General features: G+C 55.7%; 4 protein-coding genes across 9 annotated transcripts in view; 1 reads left to right on the top strand and 3 right to left on the bottom strand.

Annotated features, from left to right (window-relative positions):
* The window catches only part of NDRG4 (NDRG family member 4), a 32,588-nt gene extending 31,345 nt beyond the window's left edge, over positions 1-1,243 (bottom strand). Inside the window, exon 1 of one of the 2 annotated variants that reach the window (XM_072980568.2) lies at positions 1,114-1,243. The gene's annotated coding sequence lies outside the window, so the exon portion shown is untranslated. Of the gene's footprint in view, positions 1-175; positions 450-1,113 lie in introns of those variants that run through there. The other variant, XM_072980565.2, reaches the window with a different exon arrangement.
* A 5,789-nt stretch (positions 1,244-7,032) lies between these two features.
* Positions 7,033-9,912, bottom strand: GINS3 (GINS complex subunit 3). Its single transcript, XM_020797901.3, has 3 exons — positions 9,668-9,912; positions 8,755-8,988; positions 7,033-8,230 (listed from the first exon to the last, which is right to left on the bottom strand). The coding sequence occupies exons 1-3, from the start codon at positions 9,848-9,850 to the stop codon at positions 8,000-8,002; spliced, it is 648 nt and encodes a 215-aa protein (XP_020653560.3). The 5' UTR covers positions 9,851-9,912; the 3' UTR covers positions 7,033-7,999.
* A 950-nt stretch (positions 9,913-10,862) lies between these two features.
* Positions 10,863-17,148, top strand: PRSS54 (serine protease 54). The gene is made up of 6 exons (XM_072980546.2): positions 10,863-11,647; positions 12,905-13,058; positions 13,184-13,352; positions 13,997-14,234; positions 15,363-15,482; positions 16,446-17,148. Exons 1-6 carry the CDS (start codon positions 11,570-11,572, stop codon positions 16,956-16,958), a joined length of 1,272 nt encoding a protein of 423 aa, XP_072836647.2. The 5' UTR covers positions 10,863-11,569; the 3' UTR covers positions 16,959-17,148.
* CFAP263 (cilia and flagella associated protein 263) lies at positions 17,122-23,640 on the bottom strand. Of its 5 annotated transcripts, none has more exons than XM_072980551.2 (9): positions 22,783-23,640; positions 21,849-21,972; positions 21,139-21,300; positions 20,562-20,717; positions 20,028-20,108; positions 19,685-19,840; positions 18,559-18,666; positions 17,908-18,063; positions 17,122-17,469 (listed from the first exon to the last, which is right to left on the bottom strand). In XM_072980551.2, the coding sequence occupies exons 2-9, from the start codon at positions 21,936-21,938 to the stop codon at positions 17,377-17,379; spliced, it is 1,002 nt and encodes a 333-aa protein (XP_072836652.2). In that variant the 5' UTR covers positions 21,939-21,972; positions 22,783-23,640; the 3' UTR covers positions 17,122-17,376. The 5 variants fall into 5 exon arrangements, with proteins under 5 accessions (XP_072836652.2, XP_072836653.2, XP_072836654.2 ...); XM_072980552.2 differs by having other exon boundaries at positions 22,948-23,640; XM_072980553.2 differs by having other exon boundaries at positions 23,115-23,640.
* Between the last annotated feature and the right edge of the window lie 171 nt (positions 23,641-23,811).

The following is a 23,811-nucleotide window of genomic DNA, read 5'->3' as shown; positions in this document are numbered from 1 at the left end:
CTGCCTCTTCTTCCCCCCCCCCAGGCCAGCTGGCAGAAGGTGCGGGGGGCGAGGCGAGGCTCCCTCCTTCCTTCCTTCCTTCCCCGCCTTCCCTCCCGGGCAAAGAGGGGCCCCGTCGGCTCCCCAGGTCGGCCGAGCACCACCATCACCCCCCCCCCAGGCCGTCCCTACTTACAGCTCGGCGGGGCGACGACCAGGCAGCCACAGGACCCGCCGCCACCCACGGGAGCAGGCGGGCGAGACGGAGGGACGGAGGGACGGACAGAGCCGCCGACGGCCCTGGCGGGGCTCTCTCTCTCTCGAGGGAGGGATGGAGGGAGGAAGGCGGGCAGGCGGCGGCGGCGACAAGGAGGGGCGCGCCCGGCCACGGCCTCTCTGACCGGCGATCCTGCGGAGCAGCGCCAAGAAGCGCCGTGCGCGCCCCCGCCCCGCTCGGCCGTCTGGATCGCGCGCGGGGAGCGGCTCCTGCGGTGGCGGCGGCGGCGCGACCGACGAGGCTGCGCGGGCCGGGAGGGCGCCCCCTTTAAAGGGGGAGGGGGAGCTGGCGCTGCGTCAGGACCGCGGGGCTCGGGAAGGGGGGGTCGCCCTCCCCCCCCTCCGCCTCCCTTCCCCCTCCGGCCCGGGCGCAGCCTGGCGCCCGCCCTCGCGCCCCCACCTCCCGGCGCCCGAGCGGGGCGTTGCCGGGCCGGCCGAGGCGGGAGCCCAGGCTCCGGAGCTCGCCCGGGGGCCAGCGGGGCTCCTCGACGGGAGGGCCAGCCGGCCCAGGGCCCACCTCCCGGCCGAGGCTGTCCTCCCTGGCGCCGCGCCCTGCTCTGGGCTGGCCGGATCGCCTCGGCCCCTCACCCGGGTGCCCTGCCTTGCTCTGCCCAGTCGGGAGACCCGCGCCGGCCCCGTGGCCCCCCCTCGGGGCCCTCCTGCCTCTGGAGCCGGGGGTGGAAACAGGGGTCGCTTCAAGCTCCCGAGTATGTGGGGGGGGGGGCAGAAGGCCGAGGGCAAGACGCGCCCCCCCGGAGGAGGCGGGCGATGGGAAAAGGCCTCCTGAGGACAAGCCCCCCCCTCCCGGGGGTCCCGAGAGGCGCCCTGCCGGCCCCCGGGGCTTGCAGCCATTCCTACCTGCGAGCAGCGAGGGGCAGACCTTCCCGCCACCGACGCCGCCGGGGATGAGGGGCGCAGGGGGTCGGCGCCGAGGCCCCTCCGTCCCTGGGGCTCCTGGACACGCTGCCCTCTCGGGAGGCAGCCGGGCGGGTTTGGGGGCCGGCGAGAGTTTGGCTTCCCCTGCCAACGACCTTCAGGAGGAGAGGAAGGCAGGCGGGGGGCTATGGATCCGCCCGGAGCTCTCCTAATGGGCCAGCCGGCTGGCGTGGGGCGGGGTGGGAGAACGGCGGCCCATAGATCCGGCCCCATCGGGAATCAGCCATGGAGGCTGACCCCGGAGGGAGGGAGGGGCTCGGAGCTTTCTCCTCCTGCTCGCCTATCCTTTTACACCGGCTCACCATCATCATCTTAGAACAGCAAAGCGGGAAGAGACCCTCTGGATCATCCAGTCCAGCCCCTGCCCAGGAGGCCCCCGTGGGGAATCCAACTCCCACACTTTGGCTCCAACCACTGAACTATCTAGTAGATCTTTTAAATCACTGGTTCCCAGCCTTGGTCCCCCAGTGGGGGAATCGAACCCTCGACCTCTGGCTCCCCAGCCAGAGAGAGACCCACAGAATCCGAGAGTCTGGCCAGCAGCTGTTCCAGGTCTTGTCTCCCAGAAATAGGGAGCCAGGCCCCGTTGGCAGGCTATTTAACCATTTAGTTCCCCTCTTCCTGGAAATGAGGTTGAGGCCACAGATGCTCTGGACAGGACTTCAAGGAGGATAACGGCCTGGAGGGTGGGGGTGGTCCCTACTAGGCTGGAACGAACCCATCTAAGACCAACAGACAGTGAGGTGTGGATCCCACTGAGTAGGAACTGGGGGGGGGGGTCTGGCCTGCACACTTTAGGTTTTCCATACAGGCTTGTGCATACAGCCAAAAAGCTGCTTTCTTCAGCAAAACTCCAGACTCAGCATAGCCACCTTCTTGAAGGAGGAACTCACTGCATGCGGAAAGAAAGCAATTGCTTCGTTTCTTATCAGCTGACCGATAAGGGGGCTAAAATCCATCCAGTCTTAGGCCCAGTGAGACTTCAAGATCTTCTTCTCCAAGTATTCTTTTCCAATACTCTGCTTGCCTAGAGGGGGAATATAGCCCAAATACATTGGAATAGAAATGGTTGTAAGAAAAATAAAGAAAAAGAAAACACCAGAGTACAGGTTGCTGTCCTCTGAAGATGCCCATGGCCACAGAGACTGGCGAAACGTCAGGAAGAACAACCTTCAGAACACGGCCGAAGAGCCCGAAAAACCCAGAACAACCAAAAAGAAAACACCTCCTTATTTCTTGAGCCCGGCCATCTGAAGCAGGCTCCTCTACCAGTCAACAGAGGCCCCGATCCACCTGGGAGCACTCTTGCACAAGCCTCACTCTGATTAAGGGTAGGCCTATGACAGCGACCCACACACCCCTTTCAGGACCCAGTGCTTGGCCTCCTTTCACCCCTTAGGTGCTTTTAAACATTAACACTTGCTTTTAAAAACTCCAGTCCATGTAGCTAATTTCCCCTGTGCTTTTAGTTCACTCAAGCAAAGATAAGCTCATTAGGGTTGAGTTTCCATAATCATCTTTTTTTTTTCTTTTTTAAAAAATTCACCCTCCTGATGAGATCCATGTGGGTCTCAGTTGCACAGACTGGGGGGCAGCAGCTTCCCAGGTGGCAGGAAGGCAGAGCGGCACATTTCAGAAAAACGGGTGGTCCAGGCTGGTGTTTAGACTATCCTAGAAATGGGTGGTCCTCTTCCACACCGGTGAGATCTGTGACCACCAATCAGCCGACAAACCCAAGCCCATGCAGAGGGGAGGACTACCAAGCAGAGGCTGCTGAAACATTTTTGGGGCTGGTACCTAAAGAGGTGTGCAGACTCCCTCAGGTCTTCGCTCTTAAGGGAGCAAAAGCTGACCTGTGGGCTGGCAGGCTAGCCTCCAATGCTGAGCTCCTTTTGGAGCTGTCCAGGGTCCTGCAGGGAAACAGAACAAATGCACAGAGTAACAATGTTCTGCAGCGGTGATAAGTGCACAAAACATCTGAACTATCATACTTAATAATATATATGTGTGTGTGCACATTGATGTCCTTTGAGGAGGGGCCAAGCATTAGGGCATGGTGTGGGGGAAAGGTGCTCTTTGCCGAAGACAGAGATCTGGGAGTGCGAAGGGCCTAGAATCCAGATTCACAACATCTTGGTTCCACTGAATTTTGCATTCGTTTGGTTCAGGTTAAGTCAAGACAATATCTCACTGCAAGATGAATGTCTTGGTGAAACAAAGGCCTTATGATACTGGAAGACAAGTAAAGACAAAAAGAATCAGTGATAGGAAAAGCAAAATCTCTTTTCCCCCCCCCCCAAACAAAACTTTTTAATGTTCCTATAAACCAGCTCTTAGCTTCAGTTCATCCAGAAGTGGCATGAGAAAAGGATATTCAAGCCAAACCCCTCCGCCTGAATCTCCCATTCTCTGCATGCTGTGATTTAAAGGTCTTCCAGCGTTCTCTAAGTTGGGTACAATTGAATGGAGATGGGAGTGAAGAAGGTAAACAAAGCAGCTGCTCAATCTGAATTTTGCAATAGATGCTGATAATTTTTTATAGAACTAGATGCCGTCATCATTTGTTGTTTTATTCTTACATCCTGGTTACTTATTTAATTTAATGTGCCTGTTAATACTTTTCAGGGATTGCTGGCAATGGGGGGGGGGGGAGACGTATTTGTTGTTAACTCCTCCTCCCAATTTGTGCTCTGTACTAGCTTGGCCAGTATATAGAAGTATATAATAAACCAAACCAAACCTAAACAAACAAATAAACAACCTTATGGAAGAGCCAACAATGAGCCAGGCCCTCCCCCTCTGGCTATGGTCCTCACAGTATGGCTACCACACACCCCTGGGTGTAGGTGGCCACCCTGGCAAAGACAGAACGGGGTGGGGGGGTGGGATGTGCTCCTGCCTGCTGGGAGCCTTCCCAGAGTGGACTGTGACCTTCACTTTTCCTTGAGCCCCACTCACAACGAATGTGTCAATAATGCCACGTGCTAGAACACAGCGAGCTGTCGCTGCCAATTAGCACGCAATGCTAAATCTGCTCCCGGGGGATTTCGGTGGTCCAGTGAAGTGGTGGGGCGGTTCACAAATGGCAGGGCTGCTCCAGAACTGGCCTCCGGCTCTCCTTGGGACGCCAGGCCAAAGTCAAAGAGCTGCCCACAGGAGCCACCTCAGAAAGCATGATGGAAAAGCCCAGGCCTGACCTCTTGGGGTGCAAGGAGAGCGGCAGAAAGGTCTCCGGGCACTTTGCCCCACACCGACTTCTCGGCTGCCACCCTCGTGAGCTTTGCTGAGAAGCAGCCTCAGCCCACCAGGCGGGACAAAGTCAGTGGCTCGCAACCCTCCCAGGGCTGGCTCAAAAGGGCGGCCCTTCTGAGGCCCCAGGCCGCTGCTGGCTGGACAGCAAAGCGGATCTCACTCCAGTGTCAAGGATGAGAAGACGTCTCCCCTTGCACCTCGAGGCAGCAACCTGGCTTCGGGGGCAGAGAGGAGGCTGTGGACCTCCCGCTGCCTCTCCCAGCCGCCTGCTCCTGGCTCTGCCACTCTCCTGCTGGTCACAGTGAGACTCTGGCTGAAGGGAGAGCGGCGCCTCCTCAGGCCTCCAGGCAAGGAGTCCCGACTCCTCAGGCCTCCTCCCCCCCCCCCCTTAATTCCCAGATGGCCAGATTACTTCGAGACCAAGAGGCTGTTCCAGGTTGCAGCTGCAGAGTGAAAAGCCAGCCGGGAGGGAGCAGGCGGGCCCTGGCACTTGAGCCCCACCATGCCACGTGCAAGGACAGGCGAGGGGCCGCTTGCCCGCCTTGGCCCCTTGAGGCAGCCTTCTCCCTTCATGGTGGGGCCGGCCCGCCATGACAGGGCAAGGTTTGCCCCCTGAATTTCCCTGCATCCGACTCCTTCCAAAGGCACAGCAGCCATCTCTCGCTCCTTCCCCTTGAGGATGGAGCAATGGCAGAGACACTGGGGAGGCAGGAGGAGGGCCCAAAGGGGCTGGGAGGCAGTGCCAGAGGTGAGCGGGGGCCCTTCACTGCCTTGTAAGCCATCTTGGGGCACCCAAACATCAGTTGCCCAGAGAACATGTCCAACACCCCCCTCCTTGACCTCCGTCCATCCTCATCATACTCAGATGCAGCTCTGCTATGAGCACCTCCCTCTGGTTCTTGAGATGTCCTCTGGCCCAGGGAGAAAGAGGCATTGTCCCCTGTCTCTGTGGGTTGGAGCGTGCTACCAGCCCCTTCTCTTCTGCCTTTAATTCTCCCGCTACTATGGGAGAGCCCACAGCCTCCTTCCCAGCTTGGCTCTTGGGGTTTCTCCCTCCAACGTGGCATCCTTTTTTTAATCCACAAGGCACAGAGGAGGAAGGCAGGCAGGACTGACAAAGCCGGCTGCAGCCACAGGGTCTCCCCATGACCGTGGAAGCTCTGGAGAGAAACAGGGTCCTTCGAGCCAGGATTTGGCGCCCACCCAACTTGGAGTGAGGCTTGGTGCCAAGATGGAAAAGCAGAAGCCATTTCTGATCCCAATTGGTGATGCCTGCAGGTGTGTATCGATCCTGGAAGGGACCACATTATGGAACACCTGATCCTCCCTTGGGCGAAACCATGACAAAAATCAATTAAGGCAGCGGTTTATTCTGTATTAAAGCATTATTCATCAATGATCGTAGCAGCCAATGTGTTGCAATCAACTTCATGTTACTCGTTTTGCTGATGTCTCTTTTGCAAACTGGAAGAGGGCTGTTGCCCAACGCTGCCTCTCAGGCCTCCCACCCATGCCTTCTCACTTGGAGCGCGATCTGCATGTAGTAGCAGGTGGGGCTTCAGTAACCTACAGTGACCCCCACCTTTTCCAAACACCAGTGCAAAAACAACACAGTGCCCCAAATCCAGGGCCACTGTCTGGCTTCTTTAAAAAAAACTGAGTCCGTGTGAAGAGGGCAGGAAGCCTTTGGGAGCTTCCAGGTATTGCAAAACACAACAAAAGACTCTTTTGCCTCCTGATGGACAACATTCCCAAATGGGTTTCGCCAGTCTGTTCAGTTCAGACACGTCACAGAACTTAGCTTTGTTTTAAACGCTTCATTATCAGACACTGCATTGTGTTTCTCTTGGGAAACATGTACTATTTCCCCCTGGGGCTCTCCAGCAGATTATTTCCAGGTAGCCCCCAAAGCACCTGGTCCAAACAGAGGTTTTTCATCACTGGCCCTGGAACCAAGTGTCTTCCCCCCCACCTACACACACATACCTCCCGCAAAAGCCGCATGTTTCCCCGAGGGAGGACCACAATTCAAAATAGGGAGCAAGTACCTTCCCTTTAAGGAAAGGTGATTCAAGTTCAGGTCCTCAATGTTTTGCAAAAGGAACGCAAGTGAGACCAGGGGAATAACTGGCATGGCCTTCTACCCAATGACCGCCGCGTTGCATCGATTCAAAAGATGACAGCTGCCACTCTGGATTCTGAAGTGGCCAAGGACTACACAGCGGCCTTGGCAAGAACGGTCCTGAGCCAGCCCAGCCCCTTGAAGCCTCTGAGGCGGCAGACTGTGTTCCTGGACTTGGCTGCTGGCAGGCAGCCTTGAGGGTCCTGATCGCACTCACTTCAGCTCCAGCTTGCTGCAAATGATCTTCCGTGAAGTGTCCCCATCCTGGCAGTTCAGAGCAGTTCAAACTAAGGATCCATCAGACTCCACGGGAGATTCCTACAGCTTCCCATTGCAAAGTAGTCAAATAAGCTAAGCAAAACACAGAATTCCTCCTTTCTAGCATCTTCTCGAAAACTTGAAATCTTCTGCCCGTTTTTTCTGCAGCCGGCAAGTATATAGACAGAAAGAGAGGACACACAGGCAGGTATGTTTAATGGGTTTTAATGTTAAAATGCCTTCTCCCAAGATTAGCTGGTTAAATGGAGGCCGGAGGGGAAAGAACCATAAAGCATTTAGTACTCTATGCAAGCTATAAATAACAGTCATAGGCAAAAATGTCTAATGCCGAGAAAAATATGGCACTGAAACAGACTTTTGTAGTACATGAACATGTCAAATATTAAATTGTAATCACTGGAAGCAGCAGAAATATTTTCAATATGAAAAGAAACACACAATAAAACCAGTGGTAAAATATACAACAAAAGCAAGTGTGAGACACCATTAGGGCTTTCCCCACAATTTGTCTGGCTACGAAAAGCGGGAATTTCTGGAAAAGGGTCTCACCTTAATAGTCATGTTTGGATGTTACCATGGCATCTTGATCCGGAAAAAAAGGAAAGGGGGCTGAACACCACCTCTAAAGTCCCACTAGCTACTTATTTGGTAGACTGACACTATGAAGGCAACCCTTTTTGCTAGACATAATTTGCTTGTGGCTGAGACTTAAAAGAAAAGTGAATCTGACAAATGCCCATTCATCTGAGTGATCCTCAAATGGTCAAAGCAGGAATTCTTTAAATGGCACGGCCTCCCCAGGGAATTCTAGAGAAGCAGAGATGTCTACATTGACACCTTTTGGTGATTCCTCAGTATTCACAGCAAGAGAGTTCAGAGGGTTTATTTTGCTTTCAAGTAAACTGGAAACAGCTCATCTTTTTTGCCCAGTTTCTGCAACCCTTACTTGAAACATACATTGAATTACTGCTCTTTTTTTTAATGGATGCTTGCTGTGTTTATTTAACTGCCCATAAAACCAGAACAGACCAACAGATCCTCATGTGAACCGAGAGTTCACTGGACATAGGATATGGCAACATGAATGCCCATTCCTTGTTTGTCTGTTGCCCAACAAGCAGCCCCTTTGAAAGCCTCATTTGCCCCTTCGAGCTCTCAGCTGTCCAGGTCACTAAATTTCCTCTTCTTGTAATTCTGGACGAGGCTTGACACCGTGATCTGGGCAGCCTGGCCCATTTCCCAGCGCTGGAAATCATTGAGTCCTTTCTGGCCTGCTTGAAATAAGCCTCGCTCCAGCTCATCTAGTCGAGACACCAATGAAGACGTGTCCTCGTTGAAAGCGTTCTGTGAGGAGTCCATAATCCGACGGAATCGGCCAATAAAGGTCTAACAAGGGAAACACGGTTACTCAGGGGAGGGAAAAATGCCTTTTGGGGTCACCAAGTTCAAGCAGCTCTCTTTCTCTGGCGGTTAGTCAGGGTCAGATTACAAGTATGCCAATGCTGCAAAGTGACACTACTATTTATGTATTTATTGAAACCATTTATAGCCCACCCTGTATGCAAATGTATAGAGGGCATTCTGCCTCTTGTGTCTCATATCTTGTACGCTGCTTTGAAACATTTGGCTTGTAAGTACTTGTCAATCCATATATAAATATTAATTAAACTTTTGCCTGCTTTTATCCATTCCTGGCCTTAAATCAGTGAGCCCTACTAAGCAATCTCTCAATATATTTCTAGGAGAATGCCAGACTATCGCTATGCACTTGAGAAGAAAGGCAATCTCTCAATATATTTCATAAACATAAATGCGGATGTACATGAATGTCAGATACCAAAGAAAAGAAAGGAGCTGGCTGCAAAGCCAACCAGAACCACAGAAGGATGACCTCTTCTGCCCCTTTTTACCTGCAATATTGTCTGTGCTAGTTGAGTGTTTTCAGGATTGTCAAAATTTAACATCTGGGAACCAAACCCATAGTAGTAGGGGCCCAACTTGTGAAGGTCGACCACGTTGGCATCGGCGCTGAACACGGTCCGCCAGCTCTCCTTGTAAATTTTTGGCAGCTCCACCGACAGAATCCACCGCTTGCTGTCATACAGGCCTTTGGCCAGCCAGAGGGGCATTTCCAGTTTGGTGCCCTGCGGGACCCCCAAAAGAGGTGGAAAGGCAAAAGCATGAAAACAATGAGAAAAGAAACGGTTTGGCAACCTTCTTGGTGGGACTTTTCAAGCGATTGCTGGGAAACCCGGTGGAAGAAGGGCTCCCCTTTCCTCCTCCGAGGGCAAGCAGAGCAATGGGGCTCCTGGAAAGAAGAGGGAGGCGGCCCCGCAAAGGACTGACCGGGGCTGGTGAGAACCTCCTGTTTCCAGCTAAAAGCTCCTCTCATCCTCGCACATTGACAATTGCATCGGTTTTTCTCTTCTGGCTTAGGCTCCCCCCCCCACCCGAGTAAAATCACAACGGAGGGAACACCCAGCGCCGGCTCAGAATGTATTGTGTTCAATGGGGGGGATCCACTTCGGCGGCGGGGGGGGGGTCGTGTCACCTGTCAAGCAGGTCAGCAGGGACCCCCCCCCAAGACAAGGACGGCCAGAGAGCAAAGGCCGACACGGAGAAAAGCTGAGGAGCGCCCTCGGGGCCCGCCTTTCCTCCCGAGGAGACCTCTTTCCCCACTCACCCACCCACAAACACTTTCAACAACCAGGTCGGAACCTTCTCATTCGAGCACGGGGGGGGGTAGGCGCCATTTTGTGGAAGCTCCCTCTCCTGTGTGTCGTCACTTCCGCCCGGGGGCGCCTCCCCCCCCATGTTCCTCACCTGAGGGAGGACGTCGCTGGAGGCCGGAGCGGCCGCTGCCTTGCCCAGGACGGCGGCCAGGCGGGGGAAGTCGGTCTCCGCCCGGCACGGCAGCCTCTCCTGGGACATGAGGATGTCCTCCAGGGAAAGGAAGCTCTCTTCGGGGCCCAGCCCTGCTTCCACCGGGACGTAGGCCTCCGCCATCCGCCCGTTTAAAAAAAGCCGCTTCGCTCCAGGCGCCAAGGGCGGGGGAGACGGGACGGTGGTGCGCAAGCGCGCGGCCTGTCAGGGGGTGGAGCCGCTGTCGTCTGGACCCGTCAGCCCCGCCTCCAGCTTTGCGCCGGCGCGGTGGCGACAGCCTCGGAAGGACGCCTGCCTTTAAAGGAGCAGCCTTGGCAACGGTGCTGACTTGGAAGGAGGGAATCCGTTGAAAGCTTTAAGTGACCCCAAAGCATCTCCATTTTGCAGGGGGGGTTTTCGCGCACCTGCCCATGTAGCTCTGGTTCCCACCCCCCAACCCCAAATACCACACGGAGTTTGACTTTTATGGCATTGCCAAAGAAAATTCTTGATCACTTCAATTAACCACTGAAAGCAAAAGGGGAGTTTTTATTTCTAGATTACAGAACGAGAGGATGCCTTGTGTCACGGCTAAGTTATCAGTGAATAAAAAGCCGCGTGTCTTCAGCATCCCCAACGGTAGTTCTTCTCAGCAAAAGATCCTGTTTTCTGTCCTTAGGAAGCCGGCTGGGGAAGTGTTGAGGGGGGCAATGACGAGACGAACGCAGACACGAAGTTACCTCTTAAAACTCGCTTTCTCCCTCATTAGACTTTTTAAAAATATTTCTGACGGATTGAACGCCCGCCCCCACGAGGCGGAAACCACCAGGCCGGAGAAGTCCTGTCTGGTGGGGGGCTCTTGGAAATAGTGAACCAACCAAATGTTTACCATCACTTGACGCGCCAAAGATCCAAAGCGAAGAAACGCTTTTAACAATGTGCCGCTCCAACCGGGGCCTCCACCGCAAACCCACAAGGGCTGCAGATACCACCTCTAAGATGGTGGAAGTCGCCCTCATGCCGTCGCCACACACCTCAGCTGCTGAGCTTCTCACTAAACGTTATCCCCTCTGGGAGCCAGAAGGCAGCTCCTTAAGCACCACCACTTCTTGGCAAGCAGATAAGATTTCAGCGTTAAACGCCTCAACTCAGCTCATGGAAGCACCAAAAGCTCCGTAACTGCCTGCCTGCGTCCATCTTTCTTCCAACTTCTTTCTCGACGAAAATCCCCGTCCGCCCCTCGCAGAGACTCCAAATCAGCATCAGCGACGCCATCTTCGGGGTCTTCAGTGCCTTCCTCTTCTTTAGCTTCTCTTCTCTTCTCTTCTCTTCTCTTCCTCTCTCTCTCTCTCTCTGGCTTTCCCAGGCGAGAATCCCGCGCTTCCGAAGGAGCCGCTTAAATGTTTCTCTGGCGGACCGGAGTGAAACCTCCTTCCCTTAGGTCCGGTTGGGCAGCCCCGCCCCCTTGCAGCGTGCTGAGACCGGATTGGCCGCTCGCTCGCAAGGGGCTCTAGGACGCGGGAACCAAACGAGGCGCGGCGAGAAGCGGAGGGTTTTGCGCGGCCGACTGCGATGACCTCCCTGCGGACTCTTCTTGGGACTCGGGCTGAGCACCAGTGGTCATCCTAGCTCTAAAGCAGAGCTTGGGAAAGTTGCGTGGCTGGGCTGCGATCGCCTCAGAGCCAAGCGTGAGTCTTGTGATCCGGAGAAGTAGCAACGGCTTTTCCAAATTTTGCTCTGGAGTCGCCTGGCTGGAGGTTTTCTCAGACGGACATGTCGCTAAAATAAAGGCGAAAAACAGGGGGGAGAGGCAGGATGTTGTGGCACTGTGAAGACTAATGGATTTACTAAGGTGTGAACTAAATGGATTTATCCAGGCACAGGGGATGCAACAAACACATGCTCCATATACTTGTTCCTAAAGTGATGAGCCATGCCCAGGTGAGGGTGCAGGTAACAGATAAAGTTGTAGTAGCTCGTTAATCCTGGAATGCACCAGCAGACTGTTAATTAGCAGGTCCTAGCCCAGGTGATTAGCTGTGTGCCAGGCAGACTGGGCCATCACAAGAATGCAAAGAGACTGTATATATTAATAACAAATACCTTCTGGATACATTATGGGACAGAGATCAGATTCTCTCAAGGGCAACAGCTGCTTTGTATCCAGAAGGTATTCGTTATTAATTTATACAGCGTGCAAAAACCTGGTAGATCCCAGTTCTCTAAACTGAAGAATAACAGTCCAGAGCCAGGGTGAGGGTTCCAAATCCCAGATCTGTTCATTTCTCCACAACAAGCCCAGGCAGAAAACAAGACTCTTTGAGTATTTTGCAAAACCATTTCAAAGAAGCCTATCATGCATAAGAGCAGCATCTCTTCCAGAAGAGTTCCACACGGAACCTTCCTCCTGGAAGGCCGCCTTCCTTTTGAACAGCAGGAACGTGGCCACTGTGACCTCACAGTGGCTGATCTGGCTGCAGGGAGGACCCACCCCACGGAGCAGCCACGACATACCTTGAGGGATGGCAGGCCGCTGGCAAGCTCAGCGCCAGGCCAGGGTCCACTGGGAAGCGGAGGTAGGCCACGGCTCGGTTTGCTCCTTCCAGGATCACTCAGAGATGAATGAGTTAGACTGAAGGCTCCGAGGAAAGAGATGCAAGGAGCGTGGGAAGCCGCTTATGGGAAGGTGGAGCTCCCCCAAGGCAGGGTGGTGCCTCAGGAGAACCGAGGGACAGAGGCTCCGTCCCTCCAACGGTTGTGCTGCTTGACCCGGTTGGGGAGTTATTGCTCCCTTTTGCTCCCATTTCCCTACCTGGGCCCTCAACGGAGGGCTCAAGAGCGGGCAGGAGTCACCCTGCCCTCTTTGTCAGGGAACTCCTGCTCCGTGGGGCCCTGCTTGAATGAGAAGCCTGGCCCTAGAGAACATGCCCAGGGTGGTCCTGTAATCGCGGGGAGCTTTCCCTCGATGAACCTCAGAAAGCAGTTGAGAAAAACAGGGTTTCCCAGCAGCCGACCAGTTCCGCCTCTGACGAGATTGCCTGAGGGAAAGGTTCCAGAGGGAAAGAGCTTCTGAAGAGGGTCCCTTTGGTGGGGAAGGGGCCTGGGGGTGGGTGGGTGTGAAGAGAGCCACACCGGCTAGTCGAGGTGGCGGAGGACCTCTCCAGCCAACCTCCTCTTCCTTCTGCCCCCTTTTGACAGGGGTGTTGGGTCAGGGGCCTGCTTCTCCTGTGCTCGTCCACCCTGCCTCCTGTCGCGGCCCTCGTCGAGTGGCGCCTGGGCGCAGACCTGTGGCGGAACTTCGCTGGAGCTTTCCCGAGAGAGCCTTCTGAGTCCTGGGGTTCAGGAGAAACAGGTAGCCCGGGGGGCGGCGGGGATACCTGTGTCCCAGAATTCAGTAGAATTTGGGTGCCTACCAGGAGAGGGAGGGTGGGGGGAGAACCGGGAGATGGACTGCTCGGCTCCCTCTCTTTGCCTCAGGCGCAAGATGCGGCGTACCGGACAGCTTCGCTCCCACAGGCTCGGCCCGAGAGTCTGGCAACTTCCCTTGGATGGTCTCTTTGCAGGGCCCGGACGGCGACCGTCTGGCCTTTGGTGCCATCCTGAGCAAACACTGGATAGTAACGGCGGCCTCCGGGATCTATGACAGGTCGGGGCCCCGAGGTGCTGCCTTCAACCCTGGGAAGACCTGCGGGACCCTGAGCAGCCAAGGGAGTCCCTCTGCCTCGAGTGCCCCAGCTCACTATCCCTCTGGCTGACTAGGGTCTCCTTGGGTAGGAAGAGCAGGGGTTGCTGCTGAATCCTCTGCTGGGAGCAAAGCAGAACCCCTGCGCTGGCACAACCGAGCCCTGGGAAGAGGGAAGCGTGGCAGGAGTGGCTGGAACATGGACCTTGACCTCTGGCTGCTAAACCCGACTAGAGCAGTAAACCAGACCTTGACCCAACAGGCATTTAGTGAGTGAACTCCTCCTCAAGTTCCTTTTCACTCAAAGGGGCCCTGCTCTCACTGCACCTGACTTGGAGTGCCATCTTTTGCAGTTAGAGTAGGACCATTCGAATCAGTGGAACTTGCAGAGGGGTTGACATTAAATCCCCAGTGATTCCGTGGGCCGGCAGCTCCAGGGTTTTGGCCGCTGTTTCCATGCTTTGGGAGTGGGGTCCTGTTGGATTTCCACCCGCTGGGGCCCCAGGGTTTGCCCTACAAAAGGAATGGGGGGGATGTGGAGGGACGGCTTGGACACTGAAGGTCTTCCTCTCGATCTGCCTCCTCTGCGCTTCCTCCTCGGTGGCCAGAGGCCAGGTCTCGGCTGTGGTTGGCGTTGCCGGTCTGAAGGTGGCCATTGGCGCGATCGTCCCCCACGAGGCCTTTGACGACGTCGCCCTGGCCCATGACATCGCCCTCCTGAAGACCGCGGCCCCGATCCGTTTCAGTGAGACCGTGCAGCCCATCTGCTTCCCAGCTGAAACCTTTCCGGTGACGGCTCTGGAGAACTGCTTGGTGGTGGGCTCCTTGCAGCCTCCCGAAGGAGAGGTAAGTCCTGCCCTGGAGCCGGTTCCCTTTGACACCCGGGGGGGGGGCTAAGAGAGTGTCAGACCAAGAGCCAGGATCCCGCCATTCCTCCAGCCAGCTATGGGCACCTCGGTCCCGCTCTTGTGGCTTGAAGGATCCTACAGGGGCCGGGGGGGGGGGCTCTGGCTCTCCACGGCCAAAACTCTCACCAGGGGATGTTTTCCCTGAGCGCTTCCATCGGGTTTTCCACCCCAAGCGGCTGCTCGGCTCTAACGTTTCCTTCCAGGCTCTCGCTGGGACATCCTAGAACGTGTCAGCTACAAAAAATAAAAATAAAAAAACAAAACAAAAAAACCACCCAAAGCAGCTGCGAATGACCTGTTCCTTATTTAGGCTGCAAGCCCAGTGGGTCCACAGCAATCCCACCAGCTCAGAGGGGGCGGCAGAGCTAGCTTCTGCCCCCAGGCAATGGCACTCTGGGCCAGGTATCCACTCTTACCCCACCCCCACCCCCCCCTCTGTGGCCCTGCAGTTTCCCAAGTCCTGATGGCAACACACATTCCTGCCCTCTCTGGGATCCATCAGGGCACGCGGTTCCTCCAACCTGCTGTCCAATCATCCTTCCTGGGCTCAAGGAGCTCTGGGACAGGCAGTGGTGGAGAAAGCCTTGAGAGAAACATGCTTTTCTTGTTCCCTCGGAGGGTTTGGCTGTACCAGCAGAGCCCCGTTGACTCTGAGTTGGGTCCACACACCTCGGGAGAGTCAGGCAGCGGTTCCCCCTCCGGTACAGGGAGAGACGCTTCTCTACCCATCCGGTGTGTTTAGACCAGGCCTTCTCAACCTCTTTTTGGGGCTACGGCTGAAAGGAATGTAGGCTGAATCGGGGCAGTATAATTCACATAGCGAAACTTATAAACTGGTGTTTCCAGTCTGTGGTCCCCTTCAAAATGGGCCAGCCCCCCCCCCCCCCCCCGCAGGACAATAGGGCCCCGGTCGAGAATGGCTGGTTTAGACTGAAAGCACCTCCTTTTTGCAAGGAAAAGGTTGCCTGGCCCCATGGGAACATCCCAGTTTGGGGCTGTGCGTGGTGTGGCGTTGCCAGCTGGATTTTGTGAAGACCTCGAAACAGGGCTTCCTGGTTTGATCCAGACAGGGAGCAGCTCTCTCTGGAAGCTTCAGGTGGTGGATGCCGACCCTTGTCCTCTGCACAGGATCATGACCACCGAGTGTTGCAGCCACCGGGACGGCGACAGCGTGCCTGGATGCCTGGTGAGGAGGCCAGTCGTCGCCTGGTGCTTCTATAACCCTGCTGGGGGGGACCCTTTAAAAGGTGGGATGCCCCCTCCCTCCTGCTGCCCTTGGAGACCACTGGCAGTTCTCTTTCCTCGGGAGAGTTCGCTTCCAAAGAGCACGGAGGACGTCCCACCCTTTGGACACTCCGGGCAGCGGCTGTAATTCTTAGAGGTGTGCAGATTTCGTTCTCGGGCCTCTCCAGACGCTGCCTGGTCGACTCTGGGAGGCGTGATCCAGAAAGGCTGAGTTGCAGGCCTCTTTAGGCAGGAAAGCAAACACAGCCATTCCTAAGGGGTGTCTGTCTGCATATGACTTGCATGGGTAAAAACAGTAACACCAGAAACATCCTCAACTGTCTGGGTGCAAAGGGCCCATGGCAAACCCTGCGCAGGCTCAGGAATCAGGAGGCTGTTTGGCCAGGCGTCCCGTGGCCTCCTCCGAAACACCCAGGTGGCCTCTTGGAAAGGCCTTTAAGGAGCTTGCTGGAGCCACAAGGTGCCAAGCTTTGGAGTGGGCCTTTGCCTGCCGCCCCCCCCCCCCACGGCCCCTGGCTGTTGAGCCCCTTGGGTATTCCCCATGCTTTTATTGTTCTTCATGATGGTTTGATACACCTGTATTGACCTGCTCAGATATCCTTACCAAGGGGGGAAAAGACCCAAGTTTAAAAAAAAGGATGTAGGCAAATCAGTGGCCAAAATGTTGCACGTTCGTTACACCTGCAGAAAGCAAGCGGCATAAGGAGGAGCATCTTCTAGCTGGCAATTAATGAACCTCCACCTGGACTCTCACCTCCGGACCTCACACGTCCCTGAGTGTCCAGATGAGGACTCTTTTAACTGCCGGCAAGAAGACGCTCTCCATCCCACCGTTCGCCTTCCTTTGGTGGCAGACTGAGCCACAGGAAGTGGGCCAGTGTCTCTTCGCTCCTCTCTTTCAAAGGGCGACCCCGGCAACCCCGTCGTGTGCCAAGCAGAGGAGACAGAGCAGTGGCTGCTGAAGGGGATCCTGACCGAGGGAGGCGCAAGATGCTACGGGCCCTTTCTCTACACCAAGGTCTCCTGTTACAGCGAGTGGATTGTGAGCACAACCGCACAATGGGGGGATCCCGTCTCTCCCATCAGTGGCAGGAGGCGCTCTGCCTTCCAGACTCCCATGGAGCAACGCAAAGGGGCAGCCGAGCCCTTTCTGGAGCAGACAGCGCTGAACTCCTCGGACATCCAGCTTGGCCTTAACTGGACGCAGGAGCCCAGGGAAGACAGCCATGAACTCCCAGAGCAGCCAGGCGAGCCACGAGGCAGGTCCGATATTGTCTACTACGACTACTACGGTGGGGAGCTCGTCCCCATTTCTACTGCCGTGTCAGGTCAGCCATGGAGACTTCAAGGACTCATCTCAGCCAGCTCCCTTCTCCTTTGGCTGGGTGGCATAAGACCTGGGCAGGGACCAGCTTGAGGCCGTTTAGAAGGGCGTGGGGGCTTTTTGCTCGCACAGCTGAGGCCTCCAGATGGGCTCCTCTGTCAGGTTCTCCTGGAAGCTCCTGTGCTGCAATTAGACTTTATCAACTTCTACTGCCTCCCTGCCCTGTCCCAACGGAGATGACGTGACTCCAAAGAGGTAGATTAAACCGCAATGTATTTCTCTCTGCATTGTTCCAGTTTTAGCGTGCACACCTGCCCGACCTTATTTCTACAAAGTGACGCTGCACCTGGAGACCCAAAAGGCCGTTGAGAAATGTAAGGGTTTGGTGGTGAGGCCCTGGTGCAAATGTTTGGTCAGGGACAGGGGAGCCGGAAAGGTGGAAAGGCGACGTGTGGGGCCTGGTTCTTTTCCAGAGACCCCTGGCAAGTCCTCTTCCTGCCTCTCTCCTCTCTCAGTGGGCCCCTTGCGGAGGGAGAAGAGCCTGCAGCTGGTGACTGGCCATTTTTGCCTTGTGCCAAACACTGCGGTAGCTCTGCAAAGCCATCTGCAAAACATGAAAGAAAGGGGGGGGGGAAAGAACCCAGAATAAAAGCAGGAATAAATGCAGTCTTGGTGGAGAGCTCCTTCTACCACCACCCGTCCCCCTTTGGTCCTCAGATTCAGCCTCCCGTGTCCCTGAGAAAGCTAGAAGTGCTGTGAGGGGAACCCTTGGAATAAGGAAGGGCCACACCCCCACTGAAGACCACCCTTTCCCCATAAGGATTCTTCCTCCCTCCCTCCCCCCCCCGCCACCACCACTGTCTTTACCCTTTTGCTGCCTGCCCACTGCAGCCCACCCCAGGGTTCTACTCCCATCAGGGCCCCCTTTGGGTCCTGCCCAGAGAAAGATCGGCAGCACGAGGGTCAACCTTGCGCCAGACAGCCGTGCGTTGTGCGTGCCGTCACCTAGGAGTGTCTTCTTCCCAAAAAAAAAGGTTCCTACCTCTGCAATTTCCACCTTCCGCTCCCAGATCCGGATGGTGTTCCTTAGTTCCTGGACTTGCATTTTCTCATGGACATAGTCAAGGATGGGGGGTACTCTGTATTCTGCGAGCTGCTTCCGTAGCTTTTTGTTCAGGACCTCGGCCGTATCCCTCTCCTGCGAAAGAACGAAAAGACAGGCCGTGCGCTTGGATAACGAAATGTGTTGGCTCTGGGACCTGCATTTTCTGCCGGAGGATTGGCAGCACCTTGTGTGGGGGGCGGGGGGGGGACGATTCTGCCTGAGAAAAGTCGGGGTTTGGAAACATGAATTAAATTCCATTCTGACCTCTCCTTAGACTAGCTCTCTAACTCCTCCACCACACCAGTTCTCAGCTGAATCCAAACCCACCTGTTGTGCTTTAATGAAAAAAAAATTACATTTGTAGCCCAGAGAATCTTTGTGGGATTGTTCTAAGGGGAAAGGAGCCCACGGCCGATGACTGGCTATTTTCATGTCAAGTGAAAGGCACCCTAGCAGGCTCTTGGCATACTCGCAAGGAAGCCAGTCAGTTCCCCCCCCCCCCCCAGAGTTCTTTTTACTCAACCCCTGGCCCAACCAGACTTGGCGGCCGGCAGAGCGGCTTCTGAGCTGGCCCCTGGCCCTTCTTACCTCCCCAACAAGGATGGCTTCGTGCTCGATTTTTTCCAACGATTCCTTTCTTTGGGCCATGTCTTTCACCAGCTGACTGGCCAGGGCTGTGGCGCTTTGCAGTTTCTTCTGAAACAACACGGTCTGGACTGAGAGGGGAGCAGCCAGAGGTTGCGAGGTGACCTCAGTGTCCTTGAGCAGAGGACCGCACTCCTGTGGCTGATGAAAAACTCCCAGGCTTTGCTTGATGTGAGCTTTTGCAGGCTATTGTCTGCTGAGAGACACCCTGTGGAAGTTCCTGCCACATGGAACGTGTTGGTATTTAAGGTACAGCAGAACTGGGCTTTTTAGTCTACCACGTATTGATAGGTAGGATTTAGGTCCTGCCTTCATATAGAGTCTATATAGAGACATATACTGAAAGTGGCATGCAGTTCTTAAAAGCAATAAGCAACAACAACTATTAAGATTTAAAGTTGGAAAGATAAAAAAAACAAAAGGAATCCACAGGGCTATGAAATTTAAAGGACCATGATCTTCTAAACATTTGCTGCCTCCCAATTATTGGGCAATGCAGAAGTAGCGCAGGTTAACTCCTTTTAGAATGGCCCTCCCGCCACCCACGGGCCCTCCTTCCCACCCACCCCCCATGCCACACTTTTGCTGGTGGGCAGAGAGAAAAGGGCTTGGGAATTAAGGGTGAAGTTCCTGGGCAGGCTTAAGTTTATGGAGGTCTTTCCTGAGATGATTAAGATGCCAAATCATTTAGGGCCATAGACGTTAGATCCTGCACCCCAAAATCAGCTCAGGAAACAAACTGGCAACCAGTAAAGTTTACGACAAACCACGATCTTAGGGTTAAGCTCGTGGTAATTTAATGTCCATTTTAACGCTGTTCTATTCGTTGCTGTCTTCATCCTGTGATTTTTTTTTAAATGGCCTCTGTGGTTTACATTGTAAGCTCCTTTGGGTCCTGCAAGGGAGGGAGGCAAGATAGCAAGACAAGGCAAGGGGCCCCGGCAACACAGATCATCTCTCACGGGCTCCATGGAGGGGGCGCAGAGGTGGGCTGGGACGTTCCTCGTGCCAGCCCTCCTTGCCCACGGTAGGTGCGCGGCATGAGGGGAGAGGAGCCCCCTCTGCTAACCTTGTAGAAGTTGAGGACCTGCAGGGTGCTGCCCACCGTCAGCTTCAGCTGCAGCAGCTCCTGGTTGCGTTCGTCGATCTTCTCCACGAACTGAGCATTCTCAATCTTCAGCTGCTGGAAATCCACCTCGTGAAGCGCCTCCCCCAGCTCCTCCTTCTGCAGGCCAGCCAAGGAGAGAAAGGGTCACAGACACACCAGCCTTGTGGGAGACCTCGGAGGGCCAACGCCAGGCCAGCCCTGTGGCTGACCGTGGAAGGCAGACCACCAGGACCTGAGAGACGGCCCTGCCCTCGTCAAACCCACCAGGCTGGCCCTTGGAGAACCTCCTGAAAATCTCAAGTACCTGCTTGAGCTGCAGCTGCAACTTCTTCCTCTGGACTTTTAAGGAGTCGTTCTTCAAGCGGATTTTCTCTTTCAGGGCATCCTAGAAAAGAGAGCCACCTGGTTTCTGCACGATTCTGGGTCTGCCCTGCCCTGCCCTTTATGGCTGGGTGGGAGAGGCTCTTTCACTCTCTAGGATGAAATCAGCAAATCCCTCTGGAAAAAAACTCCTAGGCAAAGGCAGAGATATTTCTTGGCCATGCTCAGGATCCAACTATTCTCCAGGGACTACGCGATGTGCAGGCATCGCAAACCCTTTTCTGTGGCTATCGGCACCTTTCCGTACCGCTGGCAGAGGCTTATGTTTTGCTTAGCACAGGTAGGATTGCTCTGAGTCGTAGTTTGGTTTCTGGCATGTGTGGTTCCTGGCACTGAACCACAGCAGCATTGATGGGTGCTTGGTTTCAGGACACCCCCTGTCCTGTCCTTACTTGGCACCTAATTTCCGACAGGAAAATGAGAAGAACGGGCGGACCACCCCACGGCCTCCTCTCACCCTGGAGCGAATCCGGTCTTCCATGAACCGCAGGACCTTATCAGAGGCGATGACGCTCCCCTTCTTCTTGGTGATGGTCTTGACTATTCCTTTGTCAAAATCCACCATGGCTCTCTTAATGTCAGCTATGCGAATGTCTGCTTCCTCCAGGACAGCCTGCCCAATTCAAATGACACAAGGCGTGAGAAGACTCAAGTCTGCCCTCTGCTTTCTGGGGCGGAAGGCTGAGGGGAAGCCGTCCGGCCAGGGGTGAACAAAGCCCACACCACGTTCTGTGAATCTGGAGTGAAACAGGGGACAGCAGAAGGAAGAAGGGAAGGGAAGGAAACGTGGCTGTGCAACAGATGAGCTCCTTGCCCAGGGGGATCAACCGCGGAGTCTACCTGAGAGTCAAGCACCGTTTGTTGGAACAGGCAATCTAAGTCTGTCGCCTGGGATGGAGAGATCGGCCCAACCTCTGTGCTATCGATTCGTCCTGAGGTAAACGGCTGACTCAGTGAGAGCAGAACCCACCGTCCAGTGACCCAATCCAACGGAACGAGCCCATTCCCATTCCCATCTTCACGGCCAACCATACCAGGTAATTCTGCAAGATCTTCTCCGATCTCTCCTTCATCCGCTGAGTGTCTTCCTTGGTCTCCTCAAGCTCTCTCTGAGCGATGTCGCATTTCTGCTCCACCGTCAGGCAGATCAGGCGGTCTGTCGTCATTCGGGACTTTGATTTGCGTCTGCCTCGTATCTGGAACCCAAAGAAGAAGCCTGCGGTCATGAACGAGTCTAGGGCAAGAGTCACAAAATGTCGCTGTCAGGCTTTGGCATTTGCCAAGAAAGGGGCACAGATTGTCTTCCTTTCGACTGACCTTTAGCGGGGGACTGATCGTTAGAAACCTCCAATGGAGTTTGGGGTCGGTCGGATACAGGAATGACTGTCAGTTTGGTTTTATGCATATAGACTCGGAAGTAAGTTTCTCTCTCTAAAAAGTGGGACCTACTCCGAAATCACCAGGCCCAAAATTGCAACCCGGATTGTGACCCAACGAAAGCTGATGTGGGAACAGAGCGGAGTGGCCTTGCTGGTCAGTGAACAGCCAGATATACAAAATGCAGGAGTAACCAAAACGGAGGAAGGTCGGCTGCTAACCCCGGCTACCTGTTTTCTGCTTTATTGCTCTGGTCCTATTTCAAGTTGCCCTGGTGGAAAAGAAGTGTGTGTGTGAGTGTGTGAGTGTGTTTGGGCCAGACCAGCCTCACTTTGGAAGCCGCCCCATCAATAACTGCTCCGCTTACATAGGCCACTTGTCCCAAGTCCAGCGAAGAGCCATGTTTCTCTGGCACCAAGTCTTTGGGTTCGATCTGCCGGAAGAACTTCTCAAACATTTCTGTCTCCAGCTGGAGGATGGAGTTGGCGTAGCTGCGTGGGGGAGAGAAGAGGGGCTCAGGGGACACCCGGGGTGGCGGTGGCGGTGGGTCTCTCTGCTGGGGTTCTGGGCAGCCAGTTAGCCTACCCACTGAGAGGTGCCACTCGGGGAGAGTCCATACCTGTGGGGGTCCCCCTACCCTACCCTCTTCTTCACCGCCTCTCTGTTTTGCCCCACACCTGGGAAACGCCACCCCACACACACACACTTTGGGGGGTGGACTACATCTCCCAGAATCCACCACCACCAGCAGCAGCTGCAGCCCAGTGGGAGGCTGGCCTCGCCACAAGCCAGAGGTCTTCAGGGGGTGGGGTGGGGGGAAGAGGGTCTTTGGGGTGCCTCGCCGGCGGGAGGGAGGGAAGGGGGGATTCTGGGAGTTGTGGTCCGCAAACGGGGCAGCCGCCTCCCAGCCGGGGAGTGGGCGAGAGCCGAGGGCCCTCCTTCCTTCCCGGCGGGCGGCGGCGGCGGCACCTGGTCTCCTCCACCAAGGCGGCCAGCTGGGCCAGGGAGAGCTCGGCCAGGTCCTGCTGCAGCTCCTCGCCCGGGTCGCGGGACTCGCCCGTGTGGATGCTGTCCCGCTCCGACTCCTCGTCCGCCATGGCTGCCGCCGCCGGCGTCCCGGGAGAGGTCGCCATGGCAACGCGGCCCGGGTCCCCCCCCCCCCCGCCGCCGCCTGGCCTTGGCTTCGAGGAGGGAGGGCAAAGAGCCGGGTTCCGGACGGTCACCCTCTGGTCGGGCCAGGGCGGGGGGCGCCCTCCACGCAAAGAACCCCCGAGGCAAAAACATCCACAAGGCTGACCCACCTTTTCTGCAGGCCTTCGTTCCCCCGCCCAAGTCAGCGCTACAGGCTGGTGTGGATCGGGGCCGCAGCCAATTCCAGGGGGAGCCCCTCGGGATCATTGCGGGTTAGGAAAAGCAGACCCCAGGGCGGTTTGTGAGCACGTCAAAGAGCAAAAAATCCAACCCACCGAAGGCACCGCGCCTCTGCAGCGTTTATTCATTCCGCACCCTCGGCCAAGGCTCCTTACTCTGGGCGGTTTGCACAACAGCCCGCCGCATCATCCTCACACAAAATGAAAAGTAACACGGATCCGCTACTACACCGTCCCGCATGAATATATCGACATTAAAACACCTTGGATGTCACGTCTCTCTGCAGAACCGCGGATCCCCCGACGCCTTTGGCCTTTTCCTCCTCCCTCCGCATCCTTTATTCCTTGCGTGACGTGTCTTGCAGCTTTCATAGGGCAAGGCTGGAAACAGGGGCCGCGTGCTGTTAGTTTCCGTCAGTTTGTCAGATGATCTGAGGGGACCCTCTTGGCTAACGAGCAGGATTGAGCCCCCTCTCCACCCCCCCCGGTCAGTCACGAGAAGCTCTGAATTGTGTGTTTGTGTTAGCCTCGTGTCTTCTTTTACGGGAGGCAACCTTCCTTTTGCAGATGGGCCCTCAGGACCCGGACAGCCGGTTCAAGAGCCCCGCAAAGAGGAACGAAGCCTGGGATCCTTCCTTTTCCCAGACTAAAAAGCCCAGAATCCCCTCCTCCTTTGCGGGGGAGGGCAAAGGAGACAGTTCCGCAGAAGCCCCTTGTTCCGAGAGCCCCCCCTCCGCTCCCCTCCGCTCCCAAGGGAAACAAGCGCACTGGAAGGAGAAAGCAACGCCTTCCCCGCTCGTTCCTCCGCCCTTCCCGATCCCCACGTGCAGCTCCGCACCCTTCCGAGTCCCCCCTCCCTCCCCCTTTTCCCCTCACGTGACGAAGGCCTGAAGGGGCGGGGCGGAAGGAGGCGAGGGCCCGCCCGCCCGCAGTCCTCCTGGCCAGCAGGGGTCGCTGCGG

Source organism: Pogona vitticeps, chromosome 10 (genome assembly GCF_051106095.1).
Source record: "Pogona vitticeps strain Pit_001003342236 chromosome 10, PviZW2.1, whole genome shotgun sequence".
NCBI classification, from domain to species: domain Eukaryota; kingdom Metazoa; phylum Chordata; class Lepidosauria; order Squamata; family Agamidae; genus Pogona; species Pogona vitticeps.
The sequence above is the reverse complement of the archived record's forward strand: the minus strand, read 5'-3'. Positions and strand labels throughout refer to the sequence as shown.

Bases quoted from the DNA above. Each gene is read 5' to 3' on its own strand.
- GINS3 (XM_020797901.3), bottom strand. From the start codon at position 9,850: ATGGCGGAGGCCTACGTCCCGGTGGAAGCAGGGCTGGGCCCCGAAGAG. The intron at 8,989-9,667 runs GTGAGGAACATG...GGGGTCCCGCAG, and splicing joins CCAGCGACGTCCTCCCTCAG to GGCACCAAACTGGAAATGCC. The intron at 8,231-8,754 runs GTAAAAAGGGGC...TTCCCTTGTTAG, and splicing joins TAGCACAGACAATATTGCAG to ACCTTTATTGGCCGATTCCG.
- PRSS54 (XM_072980546.2), top strand. From the start codon at position 11,570: ATGGATTTATCCAGGCACAGGGGATGCAACAAACACATGCTCCATATA. The intron at 13,059-13,183 runs GTAGCCCGGGGG...TCTTTGCCTCAG, and splicing joins CTGGGGTTCAGGAGAAACAG to GCGCAAGATGCGGCGTACCG. The intron at 13,353-13,996 runs GTCGGGGCCCCG...CTCGGTGGCCAG, and splicing joins GCCTCCGGGATCTATGACAG to AGGCCAGGTCTCGGCTGTGG.
- CFAP263 (XM_072980548.2), bottom strand. From the start codon at position 22,614: ATGGCGACCTCTCCCGGGACGCCGGCGGCGGCAGCCATGGCGGACGAG. The intron at 19,841-20,027 runs GTACTTGAGATT...GCTGGCCTGCAG, and splicing joins TGCAGCTGCAGCTCAAGCAG to AAGGAGGAGCTGGGGGAGGC. The intron at 17,470-17,907 runs GTAGGAACCTTT...CATGTTTTGCAG, and splicing joins GGAAGGTGGAAATTGCAGAG to ATGGCTTTGCAGAGCTACCG.